General features: G+C 43.2%; 1 protein-coding gene across 1 annotated transcript in view; it reads right to left on the reverse strand.

Annotated features, from left to right (window-relative positions):
• Nucleotides 1-15,363: 15,363 nt before the first annotated feature.
• Nucleotides 15,364-24,993, reverse strand: part of znf385d (zinc finger protein 385D) — a 65,062-nt gene continuing 55,432 nt past the window's right edge. The window contains exons 5-8 of the mRNA XM_069720395.1: nucleotides 22,173-22,517; nucleotides 20,546-20,727; nucleotides 18,199-18,300; nucleotides 15,364-15,650 (exon numbers count right to left, since the gene is read on the reverse strand). Of these exons, the coding sequence (XP_069576496.1) occupies nucleotides 15,420-15,650; nucleotides 18,199-18,300; nucleotides 20,546-20,727; nucleotides 22,173-22,517 (860 nt within the window). The 3' untranslated portion in view covers nucleotides 15,364-15,419. The remainder of the gene's footprint in view (nucleotides 15,651-18,198; nucleotides 18,301-20,545; nucleotides 20,728-22,172; nucleotides 22,518-24,993) is intronic.

A 24,993-nucleotide genomic window follows, 5' to 3' on the forward strand; every position in this document is an offset into this window, starting at 1 on the left:
ATCTGGTCCAGAGCCAATACCATCAGTTTACTGGATGCACTCAGGGCGGTGCTTTTCACATTACACCCATCAAAGAAACTGCCCCTCTTTGGGTCCTCACACATTTAGTGTTTGTTACGTCTTCAATGATCCAGATTATTGCTTTGCTTTCAGTTTTCAGTCAGTGCAAGCAGCTGTTTTTCACCCACTAAGCTCTTGTAAACCGACCGTATGCTACTTGCCGAGCACCAAACGTAGTGCTGCCGAACATAGTGGAGAGTAAATGTATGCTCAAAATGGAGCTAGATGTGTGGAAATGGGACTAGGAGCTCAGAAACACAACCCCAAATTCAGTTGAATTGAATTTTATTTGTATAGCACCGAATCCCAACAAGTTATTTCACAGCATTTAACATGGTGAATTTATTAGAAATGAACTTTACAACGTTATACAAAGGAACCCAAAACATTTTAAAATTCCCATGTGAGCAGCTGGGAGGAAAAAAAAAAAATCCCTTTTAACCTGAATAAAAACATCCAACAGTGGGAAGGAAAAAAACCTCTCTTTTAACAGGAAGAAAAATGTCCAACAGTACCAGACTCAGAGGTGGGCGGCCATGTGGAGAGCAGCGAGAGAAAAGAACAGCATAGAGATCTAGGACCCTGCTGGTGGGGCCAGAAATCGCAGCTCCGGGACCGGAAGTATCTGCAAAAGAAAGCACAGAAACTTTCGACAGACCTATCATCAAAAATATCAGAAAAGCAAAAGTTGTTTTTTTTAGATGTTTCAACCAGCTGCGAGGGCTCAAAACGTGTCTTCAGGATGTGAGATGGGGGTGAACCATTATTTCTCACCTCCACAAACCCGTTGCTGTGTAAAAAAAATGCTCCGTTATTGTTCGTGCACTTCTGATGTCTGAAAGGTGTTTCAGGCTCTTTTCAACCATCTGACAAACTTCTGCTTCCAACAATGTCGGCACAGTCGGGCCTCTTTTTTTTTTTTTTTTTGAAAGAACCTCGGTGTCAGCCGAGAGCGACTCGAAGCTGACGGATGGATGAGTTTTTGAATCGGCAGATATAATACCCACTTTCAGACTCGACAGCAGCCAATAATTCTATCTGTAAAGCAATAATGGAAGAGTGCGTCTCCGCTCGTCTGAAGATATCACAGTCTGTTAAACCGAATTCAGCTGTTTGTCGACCTTTCTGCGGTTTCCCTGGCAACTAAATCACTTTGTGAACTGTGCAGGATGTGACTGTCTGCAGCTCGCTGAAGAAGAGAATGAAAGCAGGAGTGAAATTTTGGGTGGGTGTTTTGACATTTTGGTCATACGCCTGTAAACAAGGTATATTAAAGTTTTTCTCATAAAACCGCAGTGAAGTTTGGACATATTAAAGGATTCCACGACTCCACCTGGACTCCGTCTGCGGCCGAAACGCTCGCCGTGGGATTCGTTGCTGTCTGTCATAGATTGAACTGGCGGTGTTTATTGGTCCAAATCTCTCTCGGCTGAGCTCCGGAGATGGAAAATACTCGTTCCATAAAAAAATAGAAATTCAAATGTGACAGACATCAAAAAATGTGACTGACTTTGAACAAAAACTTTCCTTCAACTAACAAACACTGTCCAAGGTTGGGCGAAAGTAATGATGGCTAACTTAAAAGAAAAAGGATGTATTCTGTTACAGTATATAAAAGTAATGTACTCAAAATATATCTGCAATACTTTTAATAAGGCACGTGTCAAATTTGGGTTCGGTCGGCCTACACCGGCTACTTGGGCCCGATTAGCAAAACGCGGCGAATGGGTTGTTTTCGATGGTACCAATTTAGTAAACGTCTCCTTCAATAATACAAAAATATGATATTTATTACAGATAATAGTATTACTAAAGGAGGCAGATGTAAAACACACAATGAGCAAGAGAGAGAAGAAAATGCTAATTAGCTTGTTTCGCATACAATTTGACAGAAATTTAGCATCGCAGGGTTTTCAGTAGAGCAAGTGTGTGTTATATTTTGAAATTCAGAGCTGTACGGGGAGATTTAGTGTTGATGAGCAAAGATAAATCCGTGAACAGCAGCACAGCACGGTGCAACGGCAACAGGAAGTGGAGGGCTGGATGCAGCGTCTTACGATGCCAACGAAAGTGATCAGTGGTTTCGGATCGGCTCAAAATTCGAGCGGGTTCTTCTGGGGCCCTTGTTACACCTTTCCACAAAGTTTCATGAAAATCTGTCTGGTAGTTTTTCCGTAAACCTGCCGACAAACAGACTAACACAAAAACAAACAAACAACTTTATACATTTTAATTCCTTGGTGGAAGTAGTTATTACCACACAGATGGTTTGTATTTAATTAGATTTATCCTGGTAAATTAAATGCATTTTTTTCCAGTTGCTTCTCAACACTATGGAATCAATACTTTTAAACTGTAGTTCACCGTGGTGTCCATGGAGGGGCAGCAATGCACTGTACTCGCATAGTGGGGCATTAACATGAGTCAAACCGCACATCTGTTTGAAAGAAAATGGTCCAGAAAGTAACATCCATCATTCACCTCCATTCAAAAGAATTTCCTGAATTTATATTCCCTCCTCTCAACCAATCAGCGTCACCACTGCCGCTGCAGACTACGTGTCTTTTTGAGTCTACAAGAACAATCGTGCAACGTTAGAAAGTAAACAAGTACCTGCCAAAAAAAAAAAGTTATCAATATTTTACAGGAAGCTCTTTCTTTGCAAGTCGACAGCTTTTTCCTGTTGGGATTCTGCAAATTAGTCTGAGCGCTGCAGATCACCAGTGTTAGTCTGAGTTAGTTCGTATGTGCTGCTGTAATAAAAAAAAAAAAAAAAGAAAACAAATTGAAAATATGGTAGAGAAGCAAGTCCACTTGGAACCATGCTGGAGGGAAATCAGCCACTAAATTAGTCATTGACCGTGTTTACATAAGCAATAACATGGCGGGTTTTTCATCTGGTTTTGCAGCAGCTTTGATTTCCCGCTTGATTATTTGCTTGTGGCGCGTCAACGCTGCACTTATCAGATATCACTTATTCCAAACACAACGCCGCTAGAAAATATGAAATAGTGCACGACCTCCCGTGCACCGCGGGTCCACCCACCCCTCAGAAGATGCTTCACGAGGGGTTTGCTTTCGGTCGATGCGTTCATCATCATTACGGAGAAAGGGGTTAAACAAAAAAGGTGACGAAACGGAATAGGAGCGATATTTTCCACCTTTTGTTTCCTGTCAATCAGCAGAAATATCATCAGATAGGTGACATCAAAGTGCTGCATGTGCTACGAAGCGCGCGCTTCGACCTTCCTGAAAGTCACGGCCGTTGCCCGCTGTGATCTCAGCAGCCGGCGGCGTGCGTCACCTGTCCTGGCTGTCACCGGTATCCCTGGGACGTCGCCATGGTGACAGCCTCATTACAGTGATAACTCTCCGCCGGGTTGAGAAATATTTTCACGTGCTTCCTTGCGATGTTCCGGTGACGACCGGAGGGGTAAAAAAAAAAAAAAAAAAAAAACTTTTAACTCCTCGGCTGCGGGCTGTGAGATATTTCATCCACGTAGAGCCTCGCGGGCTGCGCGCACACACACACACACACACACACACACACACACACACACACACACACACACACACACACACACACACACACACACACACACACACACACACACACACACACACACACACAGAGGGATGCAGAGGAAACCGGTTACCACAGCGACCGCACCACAGCAGCCTCGGCTCATAAGCTCCTGTGGTTTATCGTTACGTGGATAGCGCTTATCTAATCCACCCAGCTCTTCGCCTCTCTCCCACCTTGGCTGTCACGAGTCATGCGGCGTTACATTTCCATGCAAAGGCTTTAATATTTTGTACTTGAGATAAATTTGATTGGCAAAGATTCTAATCCAGCCTGTGTGTGTGTGTGTGTGTGTGTGTGTGTGTGTGTGTGTGTGTGTGTGTGTGTGTGTGTGTGTGTGTGTGAAAAGGCGGTAAAATGTTCAGAAGTGTTTTTTGTCCCATTTTTTTCCTTTCACGTGAATTCACCGAGGTCGCCGACCTGCAAATTTGCGCTTTTAAAGTAACCGTAAGATCAATTCATTTTGCATATCTGCCTTTTGCGTAACGCACACACCGATTAATGGACACTTATTATTTTTTTTAATTTTTTTTTATCCAAAGCAGCACAAGCGTGATAAATGAACACTTATTGAAGCGCCGGGAGTCCCAGAGGGAATAAAAGCCTGAACTCTGAGAGCTTTAGCACGGCTCTCCACCGCCAGAACCGACTGAAATGAGCTCAATAGGCCCGAGCAGAAGATAAAATCACTCTCTAAACTCAGCTTTTCTTTTTTTTTTTTTTTTTTCACTCTGCAGAGCTCCGGGAAGGTTTTTTTTTTATTAAGAGATTGGGATCTCTCAGCCAACGCCACCTTGCATCGTATACCGACGGATCTTTCAGCTCCTTAACAGATACTTTCCCTTCATAAGGCCCGAATTAAACGGGCTAATGTCTTCGACTGTTCTTTGGGGTTCCTTGAGGTGAAATGGAGCGGTGGAAGTATTCATACCGTCGCACGGAGCTGCTGATCTATGAGCCAGTCATTGTCCCGAAAAGCTCTCCTTTTACTAGTCCTTGAAATTTATAGCACCTCTCAAATGTGTTCATACATGAGTGCTCGTCGTGGGCACACACGCACACACACACACACACACACACACACACACACACACACACACACACACACACACACACACACACACACACACACACACACACACACACACACACACACACACACACACACACACACACACACACACACACACACACACACACACACACACACGATACTCGCTGGGTGTTTACAGCTCCGTGTTATTCGCCGGGGTCAAAGTGTCCGTCTCGTATGATTGACATCTGTTTGAGCCAATAATTAACGGCTCAATAATTGCTGCGCCCGTCGCACACGAAGAAGATTACAGAGACGGGTCGAGGTCAGTCGTTAACGAGGGGTCACCGAGGGGTCACCGAGGGGTCTGCACAACTCAGTATGAAGACAGTTGGTCTTTACTGCTTCTGTTCCCTTCAACACAGTAAAAATGTGCTGGCAGGAAACAAGGAATACAACTTAGAAGCAAAAACAGTTGGACTGTTGGTCATTTTTATATAAATCTGTTTCGAATATTCACAAAGAAAATGCAAAAAACCCGAGCTGGTGTATGTTTTTAAAGGTGTCTTGGTTTCTTCAAATCCATTATGGATGTTCAGAAGTGATAAATAATTCCCTAAATGTCCTACATTTCAATTCTTCCTTCTTGAATCGTATCATTCCGTTTCTTGGTTTGCTTCTCGGCTTATTACATACACCCCCATGCATATTACTCATAAAGTCATCCATATCACTGATGTGCAATTTCTGTTGCAGTGAACAAGAAATCCTGGAATTTTACAATTAACAATATTTGTTTTTTCTTCGTGCAATCATTACATTTTTCCTTTACATTTCTCTGTAGGTGTATGTATTTATTTTGCGAATAAAGCTTGTGTGTGTATTTATACGATGGTTTTTACTTTTTTACACTTTAAAAATAAATATTTCTCTTTTATGTTTATCTTATTACCACTTTTATTAGCTTTTACGTACTTCCTAAAAAATGCCACCTTAAGGATACGTATTAAAGGTGAATAAACAGGTCGTAAACAACCCCCCCACCACCTCCCCCCGGATGATATTAGTTATTACTACCGACCATCGTTCATCGCAGAGCAGCTCAGACATAAAACTTTCCTTCCAGTTATTGTTTCGGAGGAGATCTTCGGCGTATTTTTGCTGTGTGGCTTATTTGTGCGGCGCAATCTGATTCACACCCTGAAGCCTGTCAGCAGCTTCCTGTCTCTGTGACACTCTTCGCTGAAAGGTCAGACATCAGGGATGCACATTGTTTTAACTTGGAGAAGAAACGATGCGCCGTCAGCAGTGAAGAAACTATCTGTCTGGCACCACAAGTTTTATGTGTGTGTGTGTGTGTGTGTGTGTGTCTGTGGTGAAATACTGGTTTATTTGACGACTAGTCCCGCCCACCTCGTCCAACCCAACTTTTGATCAAAAATGTTTTGATTCTCAACCAAAAAAAAAATAAATAAATCAAGTTTTAAAAGCAGAATTCTAAATTCTGTGAATAAAACTAAGAAAACTTTAAGAGCAAATTTGTTTACACTGCAAATAACTTTATTCTCAGTTCACATATTTTGACTTTCAAACTTCAATTCTGATTGCAGTGCAAAACAGGTTGTTGTTTTTTTTGCTCCCATAAAAAGACAAAAACACCTTTACAGCATCTTTACAATCCTCTCATCTGACTCCCAGTTTAATGTCGAACTCTTCCTTTAACTGTCCTGATTCGGGACTTCACAGCCTTTCAGGGTTTACTGGCAAAAACAAAAGGTTTGTCCCGCCTTCCTTTCATCCTGCAGGCTTACAGATATATGAAGTTATCGCACTGCAGGGAACTCCGGAGTCAAAGGGAGATGAACAGTTAAGCCGCAAGATGGTTTTCTGTGTCACCTGCTTAACGTGAGTCACAGTAACGGGAGAAGCCAATGCTGTCTATATTCATGAGCACTGTGATAACACAGCTGTCAGAGGAGTCCTTGAGGTTTTTTTTTCAGATTGCGTTGCCCGTGTAGCCGCAGCGTTAGCGTAGTCCCAGATTTTTTTTTTTTTTTTTTGAAGTGCCAGATGCAAGTTAGAGCGCAACACTTCACGATCTGTGTGTTATTAAACTCAATCACGGAGAGGCAGAAATCCATCTATGCAAGTCATGTCTGGGTTTAAACATTTTTTTTTTTTAGGGAGGTTACTTTCACCAAAACAACATTTTGGACACCGAGAGACCAGGAGCATCGATTCAGTTTAGATTCAAGTTAAATGAAAACTACGGAGTCCATTAAATTCCACTTTCCTGGGGAACAAAACTCGGTTCTCCAGTTTGCAACAGCCTGAAACATATAAACATTTTTGATACGATGCCTTCGTCAGGTTTTCCACGTCACCTTTTCCCGGACTCAAACACCATTTTGGAGGCGATTGCGTTGCTGCAGAGTTTCTGCTTTTTGTCTGGTGGAGTCTTTCAAACTTGGTTCACCGTTCTCAGCTGATTTGACAGGAACTGCATATCTTTCACCCCAGGGGGGTTTTCCAAACTCTGCATCACTGACAAAGCCTCAGATTTGGCTCTATAAATAGAAAACGGTTTACTCTTGTTTCTGGGACTGAGAATTCTAAGCAGAGGGTCTCAGTAACACAATAACGCAAGAATGCCTACAAACCCCAAAGACTGTACATAAAAATGCAAGTAGTGTTCAGGTCTGAATAGTGAGGCCAGCGCCTTAGCGGACAACACCACTGATAGCCACTAGGGGCTGACTCCAATAAAAACAACCTCTGGCTCCAATAGATTTCCATTCAGAAAGCTTTGACTTCTCTCATGAAATACAAAGTCAAAACATTTTTTTCTGTTGTTATTAGCTAGATTCACTCCTTCTGATCCAACCCAGTATCACAGCAAAGCGTGTAATACACCTGCCAGTCCACTAGAGGGTACAGAGGTCTTTGTGACAGCTTGTAATGACGTGACAGAGGTCATGTGACAGAAGTCCTGAGGTGAATTACCATCAGGTTTCTGGTACAGGTGGGCGGGGCATAGAGTCCTCCCCCAGCTCATCCAAAAATATGGTCACTTCTGGCTCCAAAATACCAAGATGGCGACCGCCAAACTGCCAGATTGAAGGCTTGGTCTCGGTGCTGTAGTATCAAGAGACTGAAGGTGGCTGGAAATGCTGCCCACAACGTCAAGAAGACCAAGGTCCTCCATCACCACCTGCAGCTGGTTGTCTGCAACGACAAGAAGCTCAACAAGCTGCGGCTGGCAAAAAAACCCCACTTTTTTGAAGATCCGACTCCGTTACCAAAGTTACACGGTGCACGAACTGCCGGAGTTTTGAAGGAGTGGGAATTAAAAATCAAGACAAATATGCATTACGTCAAAATGATTTTAAAGCTGTTATTTGAAGTTAAAAGTTATGTATCGGGGCGTTAAAACTTTGTCAATAGTGGCCAATTAGCCCATTTAATACCAAATATTTTATTGTGGCACAAACATGAAGGTTATTTTTGTCAAATTCAAAATAGATCTTCAGTGAAAATCCATCACGGCTCACCACAGATGAGCTACTTAATTTATCTATTTAAAACGATTCCAGTGTCGATGCACGTGTGGGTGGATACGGAGAGGTCGATTTGCCTGTAATTATACACGTATTATAATAACATACTGTATGTGCGTGTGTGTATGTTCAGTCCTTTTGCTTTAAACCTATTTTTGGGCTTTCAGTGAGTCACTCGTAAAAAAAACAAAAAAACCGCAAAGGTGTTCTGAAAGCAAACCTCTCAGCGACTCCTCTGCACACCTCCCCTCATTAAATCTTTATCTTTTGTTACTGGAGCCTAAAAGCACTCTGGGAAAACACACACAACAGTAAAACCAGGCCGCTTTTAATGGAGGCGTTCTGTCAAATTCACAAAGCGGCACCGGAGTTCTCCGGGAACGATCGCTGGCCGGAAGCGAGGCTTTTTGTAAACGTCCAGATGAAGTAAAAATGTCAGAGCCTTTAATGGACCGGAATGTTAATTGAGACATTTATCACGATGTTGAATCAAAGCTTTTTACACGAACACGGAGGAAAAAAAGCGAGCTACCTGGACCTGCCGAAAGCCCCCCCGAGGGCGATATCATTGCAGCTCATGTCGAGTGTCTGTTACGACATCCTGCCAAGAGTGCTGTGGCCTTCGGGGGGCTCTCGTCCCTGAAATTAAAAAAAAAAATTAAAAAAAACTTGATATATAACTCATGAAAGGCAATGAACTTCTTTTTGTGGGAGTGACACAAAAGAAATTATGAATCGGACAGCAGAGTACAGAGCATGCCGGCTGGTTTATGAATCACCGGCGTGTTCGGGGAAATGAACACGAGGGTCGTACAAACGAAGACCACATGGAGGTGAATCTGGAGCAGAGACGTGAAATTTATTCATTCAAATGACAACGAATGTTTTGTTTTTGAAGTTCTCGGCCAATAATAATAATTTAACATTTGACGTTCTACTGAGATTCGTGTCCTATTTAAACAATGCTACGCGAGAAGCTGCGATTATACAACAAGTCACCAACTAGATAAAATATGTAATTGAAACGTTTTCAAAACATAAAACTTTTTGTTTGCGTGATCTCTGTTTCCATGGCAATTGGAAACTCGAAAACAATCAGTAGCGTTAGTAGGAGCAAATGTAACGTATGCAATTTTTACTACTCCAGGAAGTAGGCCGGCCCTTAGCAACGACCCTAGCAACAGAAAGGATTTAAAGTCCGTTTTTATAGCTTTCTGGAGATGGTTTCTCAAACTGAATAAATACAGAACATAGAAAGACTGAACTGCTCAGCTAGCTCAGTCTGGTTGGAACAAAGATATCCGCTATCGACGGACTCGTATTTAAGATTTTAGCACCGTGTCGTGTGTTAAAAACAAACCGGTCCAGCTAGCCGCTGCTAGGATTTTAGGTACGCGATTATCCATGGTGTTACGGTACGGGTGCTCGGAGCGACAAAAAAAACACCTGAATTCACCAAATAGGTCATTTGATAGATCTATAACAAGTAAAAACATTATACTGCATATTATATGAAATTCAATCCTAATGACATATTTTCCATTGAGAAGTCGGAGTCATATTTCTAGTGATGAGCAGGGTGTGCTGTTATGCTGATTTGTTGACCAATCAGTCATTTAAAACTCATCTGATGTCCACTATTTCAGATCCAGATGTGTTCACGCTCTGAAATGTCACCGGGCGCTCGTAACTCTGGTTACTGTCATAAATAATATGTGCTGTTGTTATATTGTTTTTCTACAGTCTGAACAGCCGCCGCTTGTTTGTAATTCAGTTGCAGCTGATAAGACGGCGAGCTGGTGAATTTTTTAATCCCATTGTTCTCGCCGCACGTCAGCGGGTAAGTAAATGTCGAGTGGACTCATTTGATCACAGGAGCTGAAAAAGTCACATTGTTATGACTCAAGATCCGTGACAACAGACTCGGTGGGGAAAAAAAAAGAATCCCTTTTTATATTTGGGGATCATAATGAGCTGTGTGTTTTTCCTTCAGCTTCATCAGGCCTGATGATAATGACGTACAGATTTCGCCCATTAAAAACTAATGAAACGAAGGAAGAATCATGCGCGCCAGTTTCATTTTTTCCAGGTTTATAAAGTGGGTTACAAAATATGCTTCTGACTGTTACGAGTTCCACCTGACTGTTCATATCTGCATTAACCTGACGGTTAAATTATATTCGTCTTTGTTTTTTAACAACTATAATTGTAGGTGATGTGTTGTTTTTAAACAGGGGAACAGTGGGTACCTTCATACATGCAGTCAGACAGATTTGACTAAAATATTCAAGTCCTTTTCATTTCTCTTTAAAAGTCAGACTGACATGAACATGACATTTTCTGCTGATGCAAAAAGAAATTATTGGCACTATTTTTTTATGTCCTACAAAAAAAAAAAGATTCTTATTCTGAGCCTGAAAATTTGTGGTCGAATGTTTTTTTTAAATATATATTTCTTAATATTTCTGCATACAAGTCCTAAAATTTTATATATAGAACTTAATTAAAACAATTGAGATGAAAAAATGCGATGTTTGGACATTAATTTATGGAGGGAAATGATCCAATTAGTATATATGTGAATCTGCAAACCACCCTGATCCAGATGCAGCGAAACGGGCCCAAACAATGATACTACCGCCACCGTGCTTCACAGATGAGATGAGGAATTAAATGTTTTCCGATCTCCAAAATAACTCTTCTCATTTCAACCAAAATGTTTTTCTTTTGTTCTCATCTGACCACAAAATCTTTTTCCAACAGCTTTCTGGGTTTTTCCTCGTGATCTTTGACAAACTGCAGGAGGGCAGAAATGTTCTTTTTGGAGAGCAGCAGCTTTTTCTTTGCAGCCCTGCCGTGCACATCAGAGTTGTTCAGTGTTTCCCTGACGATGGTCTCATGAACATCAGCCAACGTGAGAGAGCTTATTAGCTGCTAACAAGTTACCCTGGCTTCTTTTGTCATTTGCAAACTATTCCTTGCTCTCGGAGTGATCTTTGTTGCTCCGGGAGATGATAACAACGCTTTTTTAATTTCCTCCATCTGCGCTCAATCTGTCTGACTGTTGATTGTTGGAGTCCAAACTACTTACAGATATTTTCTTTAACTTTTTCCAGCCTGATGAACATCAACTTTCTTTCAGATAAATCTCTTCTTTTCACGCCTTGATAAACTTCCAAAAACAGAAAGTGTTGTGCAGCTCAGACTTTGAGATTCCTGTTCTTTAAATAAAAACACGGCCGCCCACTCAACCTGACTGTCATCCCGTTGATTGAAAACACCTGAATCTAATTTCACCTTCAAATTAGCTGCTAATCTTTGAGCGTCCCCTTTTAATTTGTACTTTTTCACTCAAATATGTCTAATATCGGATGCCACTCACAGATATGGCTAATTTTCCTCAATAAATAAATGACCATGTTTAAAACTTCCATCTCATTTGTTTTATTGGGTTCTCTTTATTTAATTTTAGGACTTGTGTGCAAATCTGATGATGTTTTAGTTTGTATTTATGCAGAAATATAGAAACTCATATTTCTGTCTTTTCCACTGAGGTGAAGTTACATTTTCTCTTGTTGTTTTATTCTTCTTGATATTTGATATGAAATCAATCAGCGATTAACTTTTGCTGGAATCACTTCCCCAGCTTGATGACTATGTAATGTATGAATATAAATAAACAGGAACACTGAGAATATTGCTTTTCCTGTTTCACCTTCTATTTACCAACTGTCGGTTGTTGAATTTATAATAATAAAAAACATGTCATCATTACTGAAGTCATTATTTTGAAACAAGCTTCTGCTGAGGTTCAATTTGTTCATCGACTGGAGCCAGAAAGTGAGTTTGTTCTGAGTCACACTCGACATCTACATTCCAGTTCTCGCTCGGTTGGACATCCAGCTGTTCACAGCGTTTTCCCTGCTGACGGAGAGAAAAGAGTCAGCCTGTGTTTTTTTTTTTCTGCCGAGAGCTCCTCTGAACAGCGAGAGCGGCTCGGCGGCCCACTTACAGATGGTTGTGATCATCGCTCCGCAGGGATTGAATGGAATCGAGATGGTGGCCGGAGATTCACCTCGCAGAGCAGCGGCCCTGATCCTCAGACGGCCCGGTTCTCAGCCTGATCCTCAAACGGCCCGGTTGTCAGAGGGCCAGGGCCTCAGATGGCCCGGTGGAACTCAAACGGCCTCTTTCTCAGATGTTTTGTACTGGTTTTGGAGAGCTCGCGGGGGCTTCGGGGGAACCGAATCTCTGTCATCTGGCTGTACGGACTGCTTTCACGCGTCGGGGAGTTTGGGGGTAGATGTGCTCCAAACGAGGGGTGGATGCATTCAGTTGTGGGTTCATGGAAAAGTTCCCTGACGGAGGAACTGGGTTTAATATGAAGCGTGTGAGTTCTGTTGCCGTGGTGAGTCGGGGTCGATCCAAAAATACTGAAGCTCCTTCGGTCCGTGAGGTTATTTCTTAGATGGAGGAAATCCATCTGGGCTTGAAGATGTCAGACATCATGGGTGTATTGATAGTGTGTGTGTGTGTGTGTGTGTGTGTGTGTGTGTGTGTGTGTGTGTGTGTGTGTGTGTGTGTGTGTGTGTGTGTGTGTGTGTGTGTGTGAATTTGTGTCTATCCAATTTAAAAAAATCTTGCAATTTTGTAAAAATTCTTGCGATGTTTCCGCAAACAATTCCCTCAACAGAAACTGCTAAAAGCGTTAACGGCATAAAGTAACCTCACAAAACAAAACTCACTTTATAAACTCCCCATTTACAGTCTGCAAAGCTCTGCTCTCACCATCAAAACAAACTGCATGCCAGCTAACCAGAACAACTGGACTGCAACTGCAAACTATGTAAATTAGTTTTATACACTTCGAATTCATAATATTTAAAAAAAAACATTTAAGGCTCTTATTTTGACAGCAGATGTAACCTTTGGTTTCTATATTACAGTCACAGACTGTTTTGTAAAGCTACGTCACATTCATAATTTTAAATTATACAGTTTTAAAATATACGGACAGTTTAGTGTCTTCAGATGAATATTAAATGTTTAGTTGTACTGTAAGCCTGTTGCTCCCTTTACATTTCATCTCTTCTTCTGACGTGGATCACTTCGGTTCAACAGCATTTAAGACAGAATGGAGACGGAGAAGTCTTTTATCCAAAAGAAGAACGCAATTAGCATTTTGTTCTGTAAACACAGCAGTGAGCGTCACCATTTCACTGGGCGACATATTCCTTCATTACCATAAACACACACTCTCTAGTTTATTTAGACTCGATCCCACATGCTCCGCCCGGCTGCCGCCAACACTTAACCGACCACCAAATGTGCAATAATTCAGAGCTTAATGACTTTTTTTTTTGTTGAACATCTGCAGTAGCAACACGCGTGTTCGGGGCCGACGGGTTGTGGTAAACCCGACTGCATTCAGGTAATTATGAACATCATCATCTTTGCTGCATTAACATTCCAACAGATCATCTTTCAGCTCCGTCGCAGTCAAACTGTTGCATCGAATTACGAGATAAGGACACATCCGCTCTGCGTGCTCATTCTGAGAGAATACAATACACTATAAATAATTTAATAGAGTCTAATTTGCCAGCAGCGGCATTTACATCGGGATTATAGGAGCGTGTCTGCAGTTAAACACCGAGGTGAGAGAACATCCTTCAGAAACATGTTTGTTAGCAGTGAGAACGAGGCTGTGAGAAGAATCTTAATTCTGTATTTTTACATTCGGCAGGTGTTCGTTTGTGTGAGTGAAGCTCCGTGTGTTGAATTATATCTAAACAGAATAACAACAAGAGTGAACCATTTTTAAGTTTGTGTAAATATTTTTCAAACGCTACAAGTATGACGCGGATCGATCGCGGTTTACGTTCAAATCTGTGAGTTTTCTGAGTCGTCGGCGGAGGACGGTCAGAATGTGGTTCTTCATCAAGGAAAACGTCGCACGAAGCGTTTAGAAATCGTGGCGGACCGGATGATGATGTGTAAAATGTCGATATTTTGATACTTACGTACGAGTTAGCATACAGCTTCATTCTTTGCTGTGATTATGGTCTGGAGACTCTCGTTTTCACAGAGCGGACCAATCGGTGGCCAGTGGGCGTGGCCAAGTGCAATGATGCTGAAATCTGTTTTCCGGGTGAGTTTGGCTCCGGTGATACCGGGCGAACATTTCGGCACGCGTTCGACATCATCCAGTGAATTCTCCACCAGCTTTAACAAATTAGGGCTCTTTTTATTTGAAATTGTTCACCTTGTACACACTGACACTTAACACAGACAAGCCTTTGTGGTCCCTGTGGCCCGAGACCCAGTCAGTGAGGATGTGTGCTGGATATCGACTGGGATGGTGGATGGACAACTCTCTCTCTCTCACACACACACACACACACACACACACACACACACACACACACACACACGCACACGCACACGTACACATCCCAATACACACACACGATATCCAAGGACGAATACAAAAAAACGCACAGTACAACACACACTAACCGTCTAACACAGTCTAGCCATCTAATGTGGACATCAACAGAGGCGGGGCTTAAAGTGCAAACAGGAACAGAGGAGGGGCCTAACTCGCTCTCACGACCAGCAACAGCCTTTTTGTTTTTTAAATTATGAGTGACGGTAATCCTCCACCGAAGCATCACAAAAAAAAAAGAAGCAGATCCCTACCGTTATGTTTAGCTCACACTGTGCCTTGCATCATGAAATAATGACTCTGCATAGTTCACAGGGAGAGGGAGGGGGGGCGAGGGGGGGAGGGGGAGAGGTTGTCTTTTATATTATTGCAGTACAATGTAGGTCCGAGTCTGGGAGGTGGGGGGTGGGGGGGATAGGGGGGGGGGGGGGTTGGAGAATGAGGCCGCGGGGATGGCGCAAAAAAAAAATCACGTACAGTCCAGTGAGATAAGAGAAATAAATCCGGCGGGAGGAATGTCGGTTAATCCACACGAGGACAGGACTCAGAAAAAGGTTTCGGACGTGAAGATGTTCGGTAATCCAGATGCATAGAAGGAGCGCAGACGCCGAGACGAGTCCTCGGTCTGGGTCGACCCCCCGCGTTTGTTTGGTCCTCGACTCCGCCCCCTCCCTGTTCCGCCCCCTCCCTTCCCCTCCCCGCCCGCCCGCCGGCCGGCCGGCCTCCGAGTCAGATGGGTCAATATGGGGCAAAAAGGACTTGTGGGTGGGAGGTCCTGACAGGCCCCGGGGCCGGGCGGAGCAGCGCGGCGGGGAGGGTCTGTGTCTGGAAGAGGGCGGGGCTTGTGGCGTGGTTGGCGCGGTGCGTGAAAGAGTTGCTGATGGCCGCCGCCACCGCCGCCAGGTGGGCCGGGAGGATCTGAGCCGTCAGAGGCCGACACGGACGCTCCTTCCCCAAGATCAACTTTACCTGGTGGACAAACACAAAATACAGTCAACCGGACGAACACGGGACGGACAAAACAACGTGAATATTTAATGCAAAACTATGACATCACTGGAAAAAGTCGGCAATATATATTTGCAGATTCGAACGACTCGATAATAAAAGAAACGGTTTTGTTGACACCACAGTGTCTAAAAACAAAGTTATTGAATGTTTTCTCAGACGGCTCCTCGACACAAAACAATGGAGGTTTTTAAAACCTGTGAATTTGCTGCATAACCAGAAAAACCCGGATAAATCGAAAAAAAAACAAACCCAAAAAACCCCACTGCGGTTGGTTTTAACGACAGCTGCGAAGAGTTCGGGGGCCAAAGAGTTTAACGGGGCGTCGCACAGATGCCAGAAATCAGCCGCTAATTGCTGAAACGGTTCCAGGTGATCTGCAAAACCGCGAGCGCCGATACGAGCGGCGGCGGTGAAAATGTCAACCCCTTCATTATTTCTCCGTTGTTTGACCAATGTACCTGCAAATTGGACATCAGGGCATGGGGGGGGGGGGGGGAATTTGGTGGGGGGAGGGGGGGAGGATTGCTCGCCTCTTTTTATAGACCTCAAATGCGCCCAATCAGCCTGATAATTAGAAGAGTTTTGTGTCAGTGTTTTTGCTGGGAGCACAGATTCAATTATTCCGACGTCAAAACCTTTTGTAGTGAAAATGAGAGAATTGGTGAAGTCGTGTATTTTAAATTGAAAAAAAAAAAAAGAGGAAATGACAGACGCACTCGAAGCGCCGCAAACTCCAACATCGACCTAATCGGGTGAAAAAGGGCGCCAAAAGTTATCCGGCTTAATCTTCTGTATCAGTGATGGAAAAGCTCCGTTCTCGCGGCGCCGGCTGTCACGGGTTATCAATCATGGACTCGGGCGTCGAACCCCCCCCCCCCTCATCCCACCCCCACCCACCCCCGATGGGAAGCATTCTTTACTCGGCGCTCATCAGAGAAGCTCCTCTCCGTTAACTCAGTCAATGATGGGTTTCAGGAAGAAGTCGTTTCCCCCACACTGCTAACCCCGGCGCTCCGTCTCAGGCAAACAGTGGGATGCGACGAACGCTGTTTCTCGGAGGCCTTTTTGTAAAATGTCTCGTTTCCCCATGTTGGATCCACGCGTCCATCCCACCAACCCGCCACCGAGTGACTCGCTAATAATTCGCTTCTGAAGGCGTTTTTCGCTTATTTGTCCAATTGAGGAAATATAGTTTCCAATTTTCTCGATCCGGTTAAAATTCAGGTTCATAATCTAACTTTTTTTTTTTTTTTTTTAAGATCCAAAGATGGCCAATAAGAACAAATGGAAACGGTCCAATTTCCCATAATCCCATTTAAGATGCATTAACTGATTCCCGAAATGAACTATCGGTTACGATCGGCTCCCATTTGCGCCTTTTAATACAACTTCAACACTTCCTGTATTTTTACTAAAAGCCCTGTTGTGTTTTATGAGAAAGAAACCCCCCCCCCCCAAAAAAAGGCTCTTATTGTATTATGTTGCCATTATTTTTTTTATAGGTATTGTTTTTATCAGGAAGATCCAGGGTTCGAGCATCGGTTCGTAAACGGAGCGATATTTCTCTTCGTCCATTTGAAGTCACGCTTCATTTCCTCCGATGTGTTATCGGCTAAATGAAGCCTGGACTTACATTATTGTTTGCCTCCATTTGAAACTCTTTCCGCTTCTGTTTGAAACTGTAGTTTACTGTTAGTTTACTGTTTGCGCAGCGTTTTAAACACGGCGGGTTTGCTCCTGCGTTCGACCAATCGCTGAACACCAACGTCAGCGCAGTTCCTATGGCAACGGGGAGAGGACCACCTCAGAGGCGGGAGCCAAAACGAAAAGAAAGTACCGTCTGAGTCCTCCTGCGCGGACACACGAAGACAGAGGAACCTCCCTCCTGCTGGTTTACATCCCGGCACAGCGAGCAGCAGAAAGTTTAAAACAACGACCTCAGGAAAGTTCAAGCGTCCTCTTCCTCCTCCTCTTTCTCCTCCTCCTCCTCCTCCTCTTCCTCCTCTTCTGTGGTTTGTCAGCTCGCCTTGACACTAATACAAACCGCCGTGCAGCCGGAGACCACACGGTGAAGCCCTCCCAATAAGTTAAAACTGACATTTACAATCACCTCCGAAACAGAAATCCACCCGAGTCTGCATTCCTCCACCTCCCTGGCTCAGACGAGCCTCCGTCCGCGCTATTCGTGTCAATAAAATATCAGGTTTTTTGGTATTAAATCACGCCGTGCGCTGCCAGACACTTTTAATAAAAGCTGCGTAGCAGGTGATCCGGTTATGAAAGCTGACATTTCACAGAAGTTACGCGCTTGTCGAGTGGATTGAAGGTGATTTATCGGAGCGCGCTTTCTGAGGATTTCTTCGCTGACAAGGAAGCGCTTTACGTCGCAGGTTTGTCCGACATCCTCCCCCCCCCCCCCCCCCCGCGAAACCCGAGTCGAGACACTCGACACCGAAAGTAGCCTGACGAGAAGAGACGAGACGAAAAGATCAGCGCTTTGACTCACCGGCTGCTTGGTCGGGCCTTTCTGCGGTTTGCTGTACGGGCTGTACTTCGGTTTGGCCGGTTTACCTGCCGCTCGGTCTTTATGACGCCGGCTGCTGATGTGCTGAAAAAAAAAAAACGAGACCGAAAATGAGCTTCAAATGAGGCAAAGAGGGATTCACACTATAATAATAGTAATAACCATAATAATAATAATAAACTTTATTTGTAAAGCACGTTTTATGAGAAATGCTTTACAGCGAGGAAATTCCATGCAGTGTTTCACATATAAAGGAACATTTCAGAATATATAAAAAGAAATAAAGTGAAACAGAAGTAGAGTAGAGAATATAATATGCTGGTCGCAGCATGTTGCTTTATTTTAACGCGATATAAAAATCAACTTTTCACATTAAAGGTATTAAAAAAACAGAACAGAAAAAAAAACAATAATTCTGCATTTGGTACTCAGTTTAATAAACTGATGTGGTTGGTTTGACTGTATCGACCAACAAAAAAAAATTAACTTGACCATGAAGCTAAGAAGAAGAGGAAGCCTCCATTTTAAGGCGGGGCTTGCCGTGACTGGGCGTGGCTTCGGCATCTTCAGTGGACACGCCCATAGTGTTTCACAGCAGAGATCTGCTTATTCTTTCCCAAACTTTCGGACCTAATTAAGACCTTTTTAAATCATCGAAACTGGGCTGGGTGGTAAATAACATGTTTAGTGGGGTGATAAACGAACAACACGTTTTTATTTCCACTTTAAATGCATTTAAAAATACAGGATATCAGCGGGAAAGGTCCAGTGCAGTGAACTCCTACTGAACGACACATTATTTGTTAAATTCACATGTGGTTTTCTAATTTTGCAAGATTGGAAACAGCCAGTGGGTTTTAAAAGAAATAAGACAAGAATCTGGACTGACACGTACAGAAATACTGTGTAACCTCAAGCCAATAAATAATTCAGCGTGGCTCCACGTTGACAACAAAAGGCAGATTCCTGTCTGTCTAAATTTCACAGGTCCTCGCGGTGGGTTTAACAATCACACTTTTCTTCTGTTTTTTTTTCGAGCTGTAACTGAAATTCGTCACGGCGGCTTCTGTTTTTTTCACCGAGGATCGCTGCCGCTCAGAGCAAAATTTCTCCTCGCATGAAAAATTTATACAAAGCCTGTTTTCAGTGCGAGATCTCAAGGTTAGCTGAGACAAAACCGAGAGGTTTTTCAGGTATTGTGAGTGTCGCCCCCCCCCCTCCTCCCCCACCCGATGACAGAACGATCAGCAGCTGCAAGAAAAGAGGCTTTTGTGAAGAAACCCTGAACTACAAAGATAAACTCGCACTCTCAGACGAGTCACAATGACATTTTTGTCTTTTCTCTGCTTTCCATGGAAACCTGATTTTAACTTCCATTTTTACTTTAAAAAAAAAACCAACATGTTTTTCTTGTTTTTATTAACTTTATTTCTCTGGGAGAAACTCAGTTTATTGGATATTTAAGGTATTTTAAACAGATTCCTTTAGGTTTCTGCAAGAATTCATGTCACATAAAGGTGTGACGCACAGGAAGTGAAATCTGGGACTAAATCAGGAGCCATTTACCAAAGATTCAGACGTGCACACGGCAAATGTATCATCAATGTAAATCCTCACGAACACACTTCAAACATCCTTGCTTCAGAAATGTGGTGGTCGGGGGAAGAGATTTGATTAACGGCAGCAGGTAAATGCAGGTTTTTACCGTAATCTGATTATTATAGTGCACGTAATTGTGTTTCGCTGCTTTAACCTGGTCTGTCGTTGAAACCCTGGTGTCTGGTGTGTTCGTACACATGGTGAACGACATTAGAATTCAAATTACAAAATAATAAATGTCTAAATACTGGTTGCAGAGGCAAAAAATTCATTTAACAATAACGCTAATTAGCGCCCGAGCTAATAAGCTACACACGGACAATAACTAGTTAAACTAACTTTGTAGCTACATACATGGGAAATATCACATTTTGATAAATGGCAATTAAAATTTAAACATGCCAACAAAATTCCCTGATGTTCCATGATTTGGCCCAAAAAAAGATTATAAAATTCTCTGACTTTCCTTGTCTGGAAAAGAGTTTTTTTTTAAAATTCCCTGATATTCCTGTGAAAGACTTTGTTAGCCGAGCCTGCTTCATTTTAAATTTCAAAACCAACAGAAAAATACATAGAAATGTAACGAAGGAATAAAATTGAGCTCCTGAACTTCCTTTTGCTCCCCGTGTTGGTTTATGCGGGCGATTGTTTTCTGAATTCTGCGAGCAGAAATAGAGCAAAGTGGCAGATATTCAGGTGGGCGGCCATGTTGACCGTTCGTCCATCTCACCTGTTTGAGCTGCGTCTCCGAGTTGACGTGGACGTCGCACGTCTCGCAGAAAAACGTCTTGTTCTGCAGACCCGTCGCCGCCTTGGACGTCGGGGCCAGTTTGCTCTTGACTCCGGCCCGAGGGAAGGACTTGATGGAGCCCACGCCGCTCCGGGCCTCCAGCATGGTCTTGTGCTTCGTACCTGCAGGTTGAAACAGGAAAGCAGGTCGGTCGGTACAGAAGCAGCAATAATACACGTATACATAATTTGGACGCCATGACGGTCACGTGGTTAGAAAAAAGTCGTCTGAGTGGGTGAATTACGAGAGGATTTAATACAAGCTGGATCAGTGAGTTCATGTCAGCTTTGCTTTCTTTATTATTTATTATCCCTTTACTGGCTTATCTCTCCGCTACTGTCCTGGTTTGTTTGTTTGTTGTTGTGATTTTAAATGATATTTTAACTGTTATTTTGACTGTTGTTGTGATTTGAACTGTTATTATGACTGTTGTTGTGATTTGAACTGTTATTGTGACTGTTGTTGTGATTTGAACTGTTATTATGACTGTTGTTGTGATTTGAACTGTTATTGTGACTGTTGTTGTGATTTGAACTGTTATTGTGACTGTTGTGATTTGAACTGTTATTTTGACTGTTGTTGTGATTTGAACTGTTATTGTGACTGTTGTTGTGATTTGAACTGTTATTTTGACTGTTGTTGTGATTTGAACTGTTATTGTGACTGTTGTTGTGATTTGAACTGTTATTGTGACTGTTGTTGTGATTTGAACTGTTATTTTGACTGTTGTTGTGATTTGAACTGTTATTTTGACTGTTGTTGTGATTTGAACTGTTATTGTGACTGTTGTTGTGATTTGAACTGTTATTTTGACTGTTGTTGTGATTTGAACTGTTATTGTGACTGTTGTTGTGATTTGAACTGTTATTGTGACTGTTGTGGTGATTTGAACTGTTCTTGTGACTGTTGTTGTGATTTGAACTGTTAATTTGACTGCTGTCATGCTGTCTGTGGACTGTTTTATTATTGTAAAGCCCTTTGTGATTTTATATCTGTGAAAAGTGCTACACAGATAAACTTTACTTACTTACATTCATGAGGGAGTTTGAGTTCACTTGGGAAATCTAATGCAACTACTATATTTTTATAGTTTTGTTACGTTGATAAATACATATTTGTTTCTTCATTTAATCCATCCCTTGTTCAAACTCTCAATAAAATGCTCATCTAATAAAATAATGACGGTGTGGTTGAAAGCAGTGAAACACTCCTCTATGAAACAATAGATGTGTTTTGTCATTTTCCTCTCAGCATCTGTCTGAACGTGCTATTAGAAATTTATTTGACAGAATGAGTCAGAAAAACAATCCGTGTTCTCTCACAATACCTGATCATCAAAGTTTTATACAAGGTTCCCATGGAAACCAGCGACAAACCCACAACAATTGCAGATTCATGTTTTTTTTCTGGGCTGAAAATGATTGTTTGAGACAACGCTGACAAAGAGCACCGAAGGAACGCGGCAGACAACAACCCTCCTCCACATAGAGCACCATTACGTCCGCATGAAACTAGACGTCGTGGAATAAAAAATGTCTAGCGTGTAGAAGTAGATCTGTTCTCTTACCGCTGTTGTGAGCCTCCAGCTGCGACGCCGAGTTGACCGCCACTTTGCAGAGCGAGCAGTAGAGCAGGCGCCGGGCCTTCTCATCCTCCGTCTCCGTCTCCGCGTCCGTCTCCGTCTCCGGCTCGGCCTCGGTCTCCGGGTCCGGTTCCGAGGGCGAGTTGAGCTTCGCCGGGCCCTCGTCCGCCCCGGCGGCTGAGGTAGTCTCCGGGGACGCGGCCGCCGTGCCGCTCGGGACCGTCAGCGGGTCCGCGGGTGGCGGCGCCGGCGCCACGGGGGTCGCCAACAAGGGTTGTGCCGGTCCGAGCGCGGGGGACAGCGGCAGCGGCGCCGATCCAGGGATGCCATCTGCGGAGAGAAATACACGATTTGTTTTGAATCCTATTGGTCCAATCCATCATTTTAGGAGCGATGTTTTATTCATGTCATGTTTGCCCAACAGGTGGCAGAGCACCTTTTTATTCAGACTTTAGAGGACCATTTCAATTTGATTTGTTTGCTTTTATTCAAGAAAATAAAATAAAACTACTGACATAAAAAAAAAAAAAACATGAAGTGCTGTGTGTCGAGTACTTCCAGTGCTGGGAAAGCTGGGAAATGGAAATAAGTGAATCACAGTGCAGCAACAAACAGTGAGTTAATGACAACTGGATTTAGATATAAATAATTCTGTTCATTATTGTCAGAGATTGAGAACCAGAGTCGAAGCCTGGTTGACTTAAACCGGTTGATCGCTGGTTGATCCTGAAAGAAACTTTTCCACAAAACTGAGTTGTATGACATTTTTCCATCCAAACATGGCAGTTTTTAAAGAACAGAAAGCTCATTTAGCAAACAGGAGCATAAAGGATGTTTCAGTTGCGACAAACTCCACATGTTGTTTTAAATATGTATAATGTGGACCGGTGGCAACCAACAGTGAAGTCAACCGTCGCCATGGTGCTACTTTGGAGCCAGAAGTGACCATATTTGGACGAGCTGGGGGAGGAGCGAGGAACCGCCTACCTACAGCACAAACCTCACTGCACCACAGGCCTGTCAATCAAAAAGACACGCCCCCCCCCAAACATACCGCTTTTTGAGACCTGATATCTAATTAACGATGGCATTAATCAGCAGTGTGAACTCGTTTGGCTTGAATGAAACACGTTCATTTAAAAGTAAAAGTCACTGCAGCTTTAAGTAGTTAAACAGGAACAGTGATTTTAAATTTGATTGTGATATATAGCATATATTGCTATCAACTAACCCTACCAAAACATACATTCTCAAAATAAAGACTTTAGGAGAAAATGAAAACGGTCCACGTCTCTAAATGTTAACAATGACAAATGATATATACAGAGATTAATATGTTTTAAACTAAAAGTCAAACAACAAAATGAACCGTTTCTATAATTGATTCAAGACCACCACAAGCCAAACAAGGAGCTGACCAATCAGACGGGACTTTTTAGACCGGAGAAAAGACGCCCCGACTTCCATTTATGACGGTAAAACTGCTCCACAACGCGAGTTATTATCGACGACGTGCCACTTTATGTGCGTTCTATACATGTCAAACAAATCCCATCTGTGTTACCGAGTCGTCGGGCTTCTGCGAAGCAGTCGGAGCTTCGACTCCACTATCACAGATCACATTAACATGTACAAAGAGCCGCCGCGCTCCCAGAGAAACGCCTGGTCTCTGGAGGAGCGAAGAGACGGCAGCCGATCGATATATTTGACTCATAAAACAACACCGCATGTCAGCGTATGGAATACAAGCGGACGGCCGCCGCATTTACGAAAATGAAATTTTGCCTCGGCGGCACCGTCTGATCGATGCCAATGCCTCCGAGTTCTCCGCACTCCGGTGTCACAGAAATGAAGATCAGCCAGCCCGGGAGAGCAAATCAATAGTGAATTATGTCATGCTATTTTTGTGAGGGCATTATAAATGGTTCTTATTCATCCCGACGGAGGTGTCGGCAGCTGCCGCACACAAAACCCCTTCGACGGTTACATCGTCGCCCGGATCGCTTCTGGCGAAAGGTCGGAAAGTAAATCAGAGGCGGAAAAAACAGCAGGTATGTTTCTGTAACGACCCGCCGGGAAAAAAAACAAACGCTTTCAGACATCTTTCACGTTAGAATAATCAGAGACTGATCCGAGGCGTATTTACTGATCCACATACAGTCTGAGAGCTTCAGCTAATTGCTTCAAATGTATGTAAATATATGCAGTTTTTATTTATTTATTTATTTTAAACTTTTTTATAGTTGGCTGTTTTTGTGAGCATCCAAACCATTAATCTTTTTGAAATGGGGTTTAAGGCACATTCCTACTTCCAGCTTCCAGCTGACTGACTCCAGCTATGAAATGTGCAGCACAATAATGAAACTCGCCCGCATCTTCTGAGTGCAGATCTTTCTGGTGACGAACAGGAGGAGGTGGGAGATAAAATGCACGGAAGTGGGACGTCCGCATTGAAATGCACACGAAGTTGAAAGCGACGCCTAAGCATGCGACCTTCTGTCGTCACGGCAACAGTAAACACGGTCCCAGCGAACGCCGATCATCGACCCGACGTGGTTTTTTTTCCCCTAAAACCTTCGCCGAGGTTGTTTTTTTCTAACCTTTCATAACATTAAATCGAAATTAGCCCTCAAAAAGCCCGTGTTTATGGGGCGGGGGGGGGGGGGGTGTGCGTGTCTGTTTGATTGACAGGCCTGAGATGTAGTCAGCTGTTTCGCTCCACGGTCACTTCTTGGCGACGGCCGAATCGCTCGAGGCCTTTTCTAAAAAAAAAAAAAGGGCAGCTCACGAAACCGAAGGGTGACAT

Source organism: Brachyistius frenatus, unplaced genomic scaffold, assembly GCF_029030835.1.
Source record: "Brachyistius frenatus isolate BFR_SWC_R1_liver_20210118 unplaced genomic scaffold, ASM2903083v1 Contig_239, whole genome shotgun sequence".
NCBI classification, from domain to species: domain Eukaryota; kingdom Metazoa; phylum Chordata; class Actinopteri; family Embiotocidae; genus Brachyistius; species Brachyistius frenatus.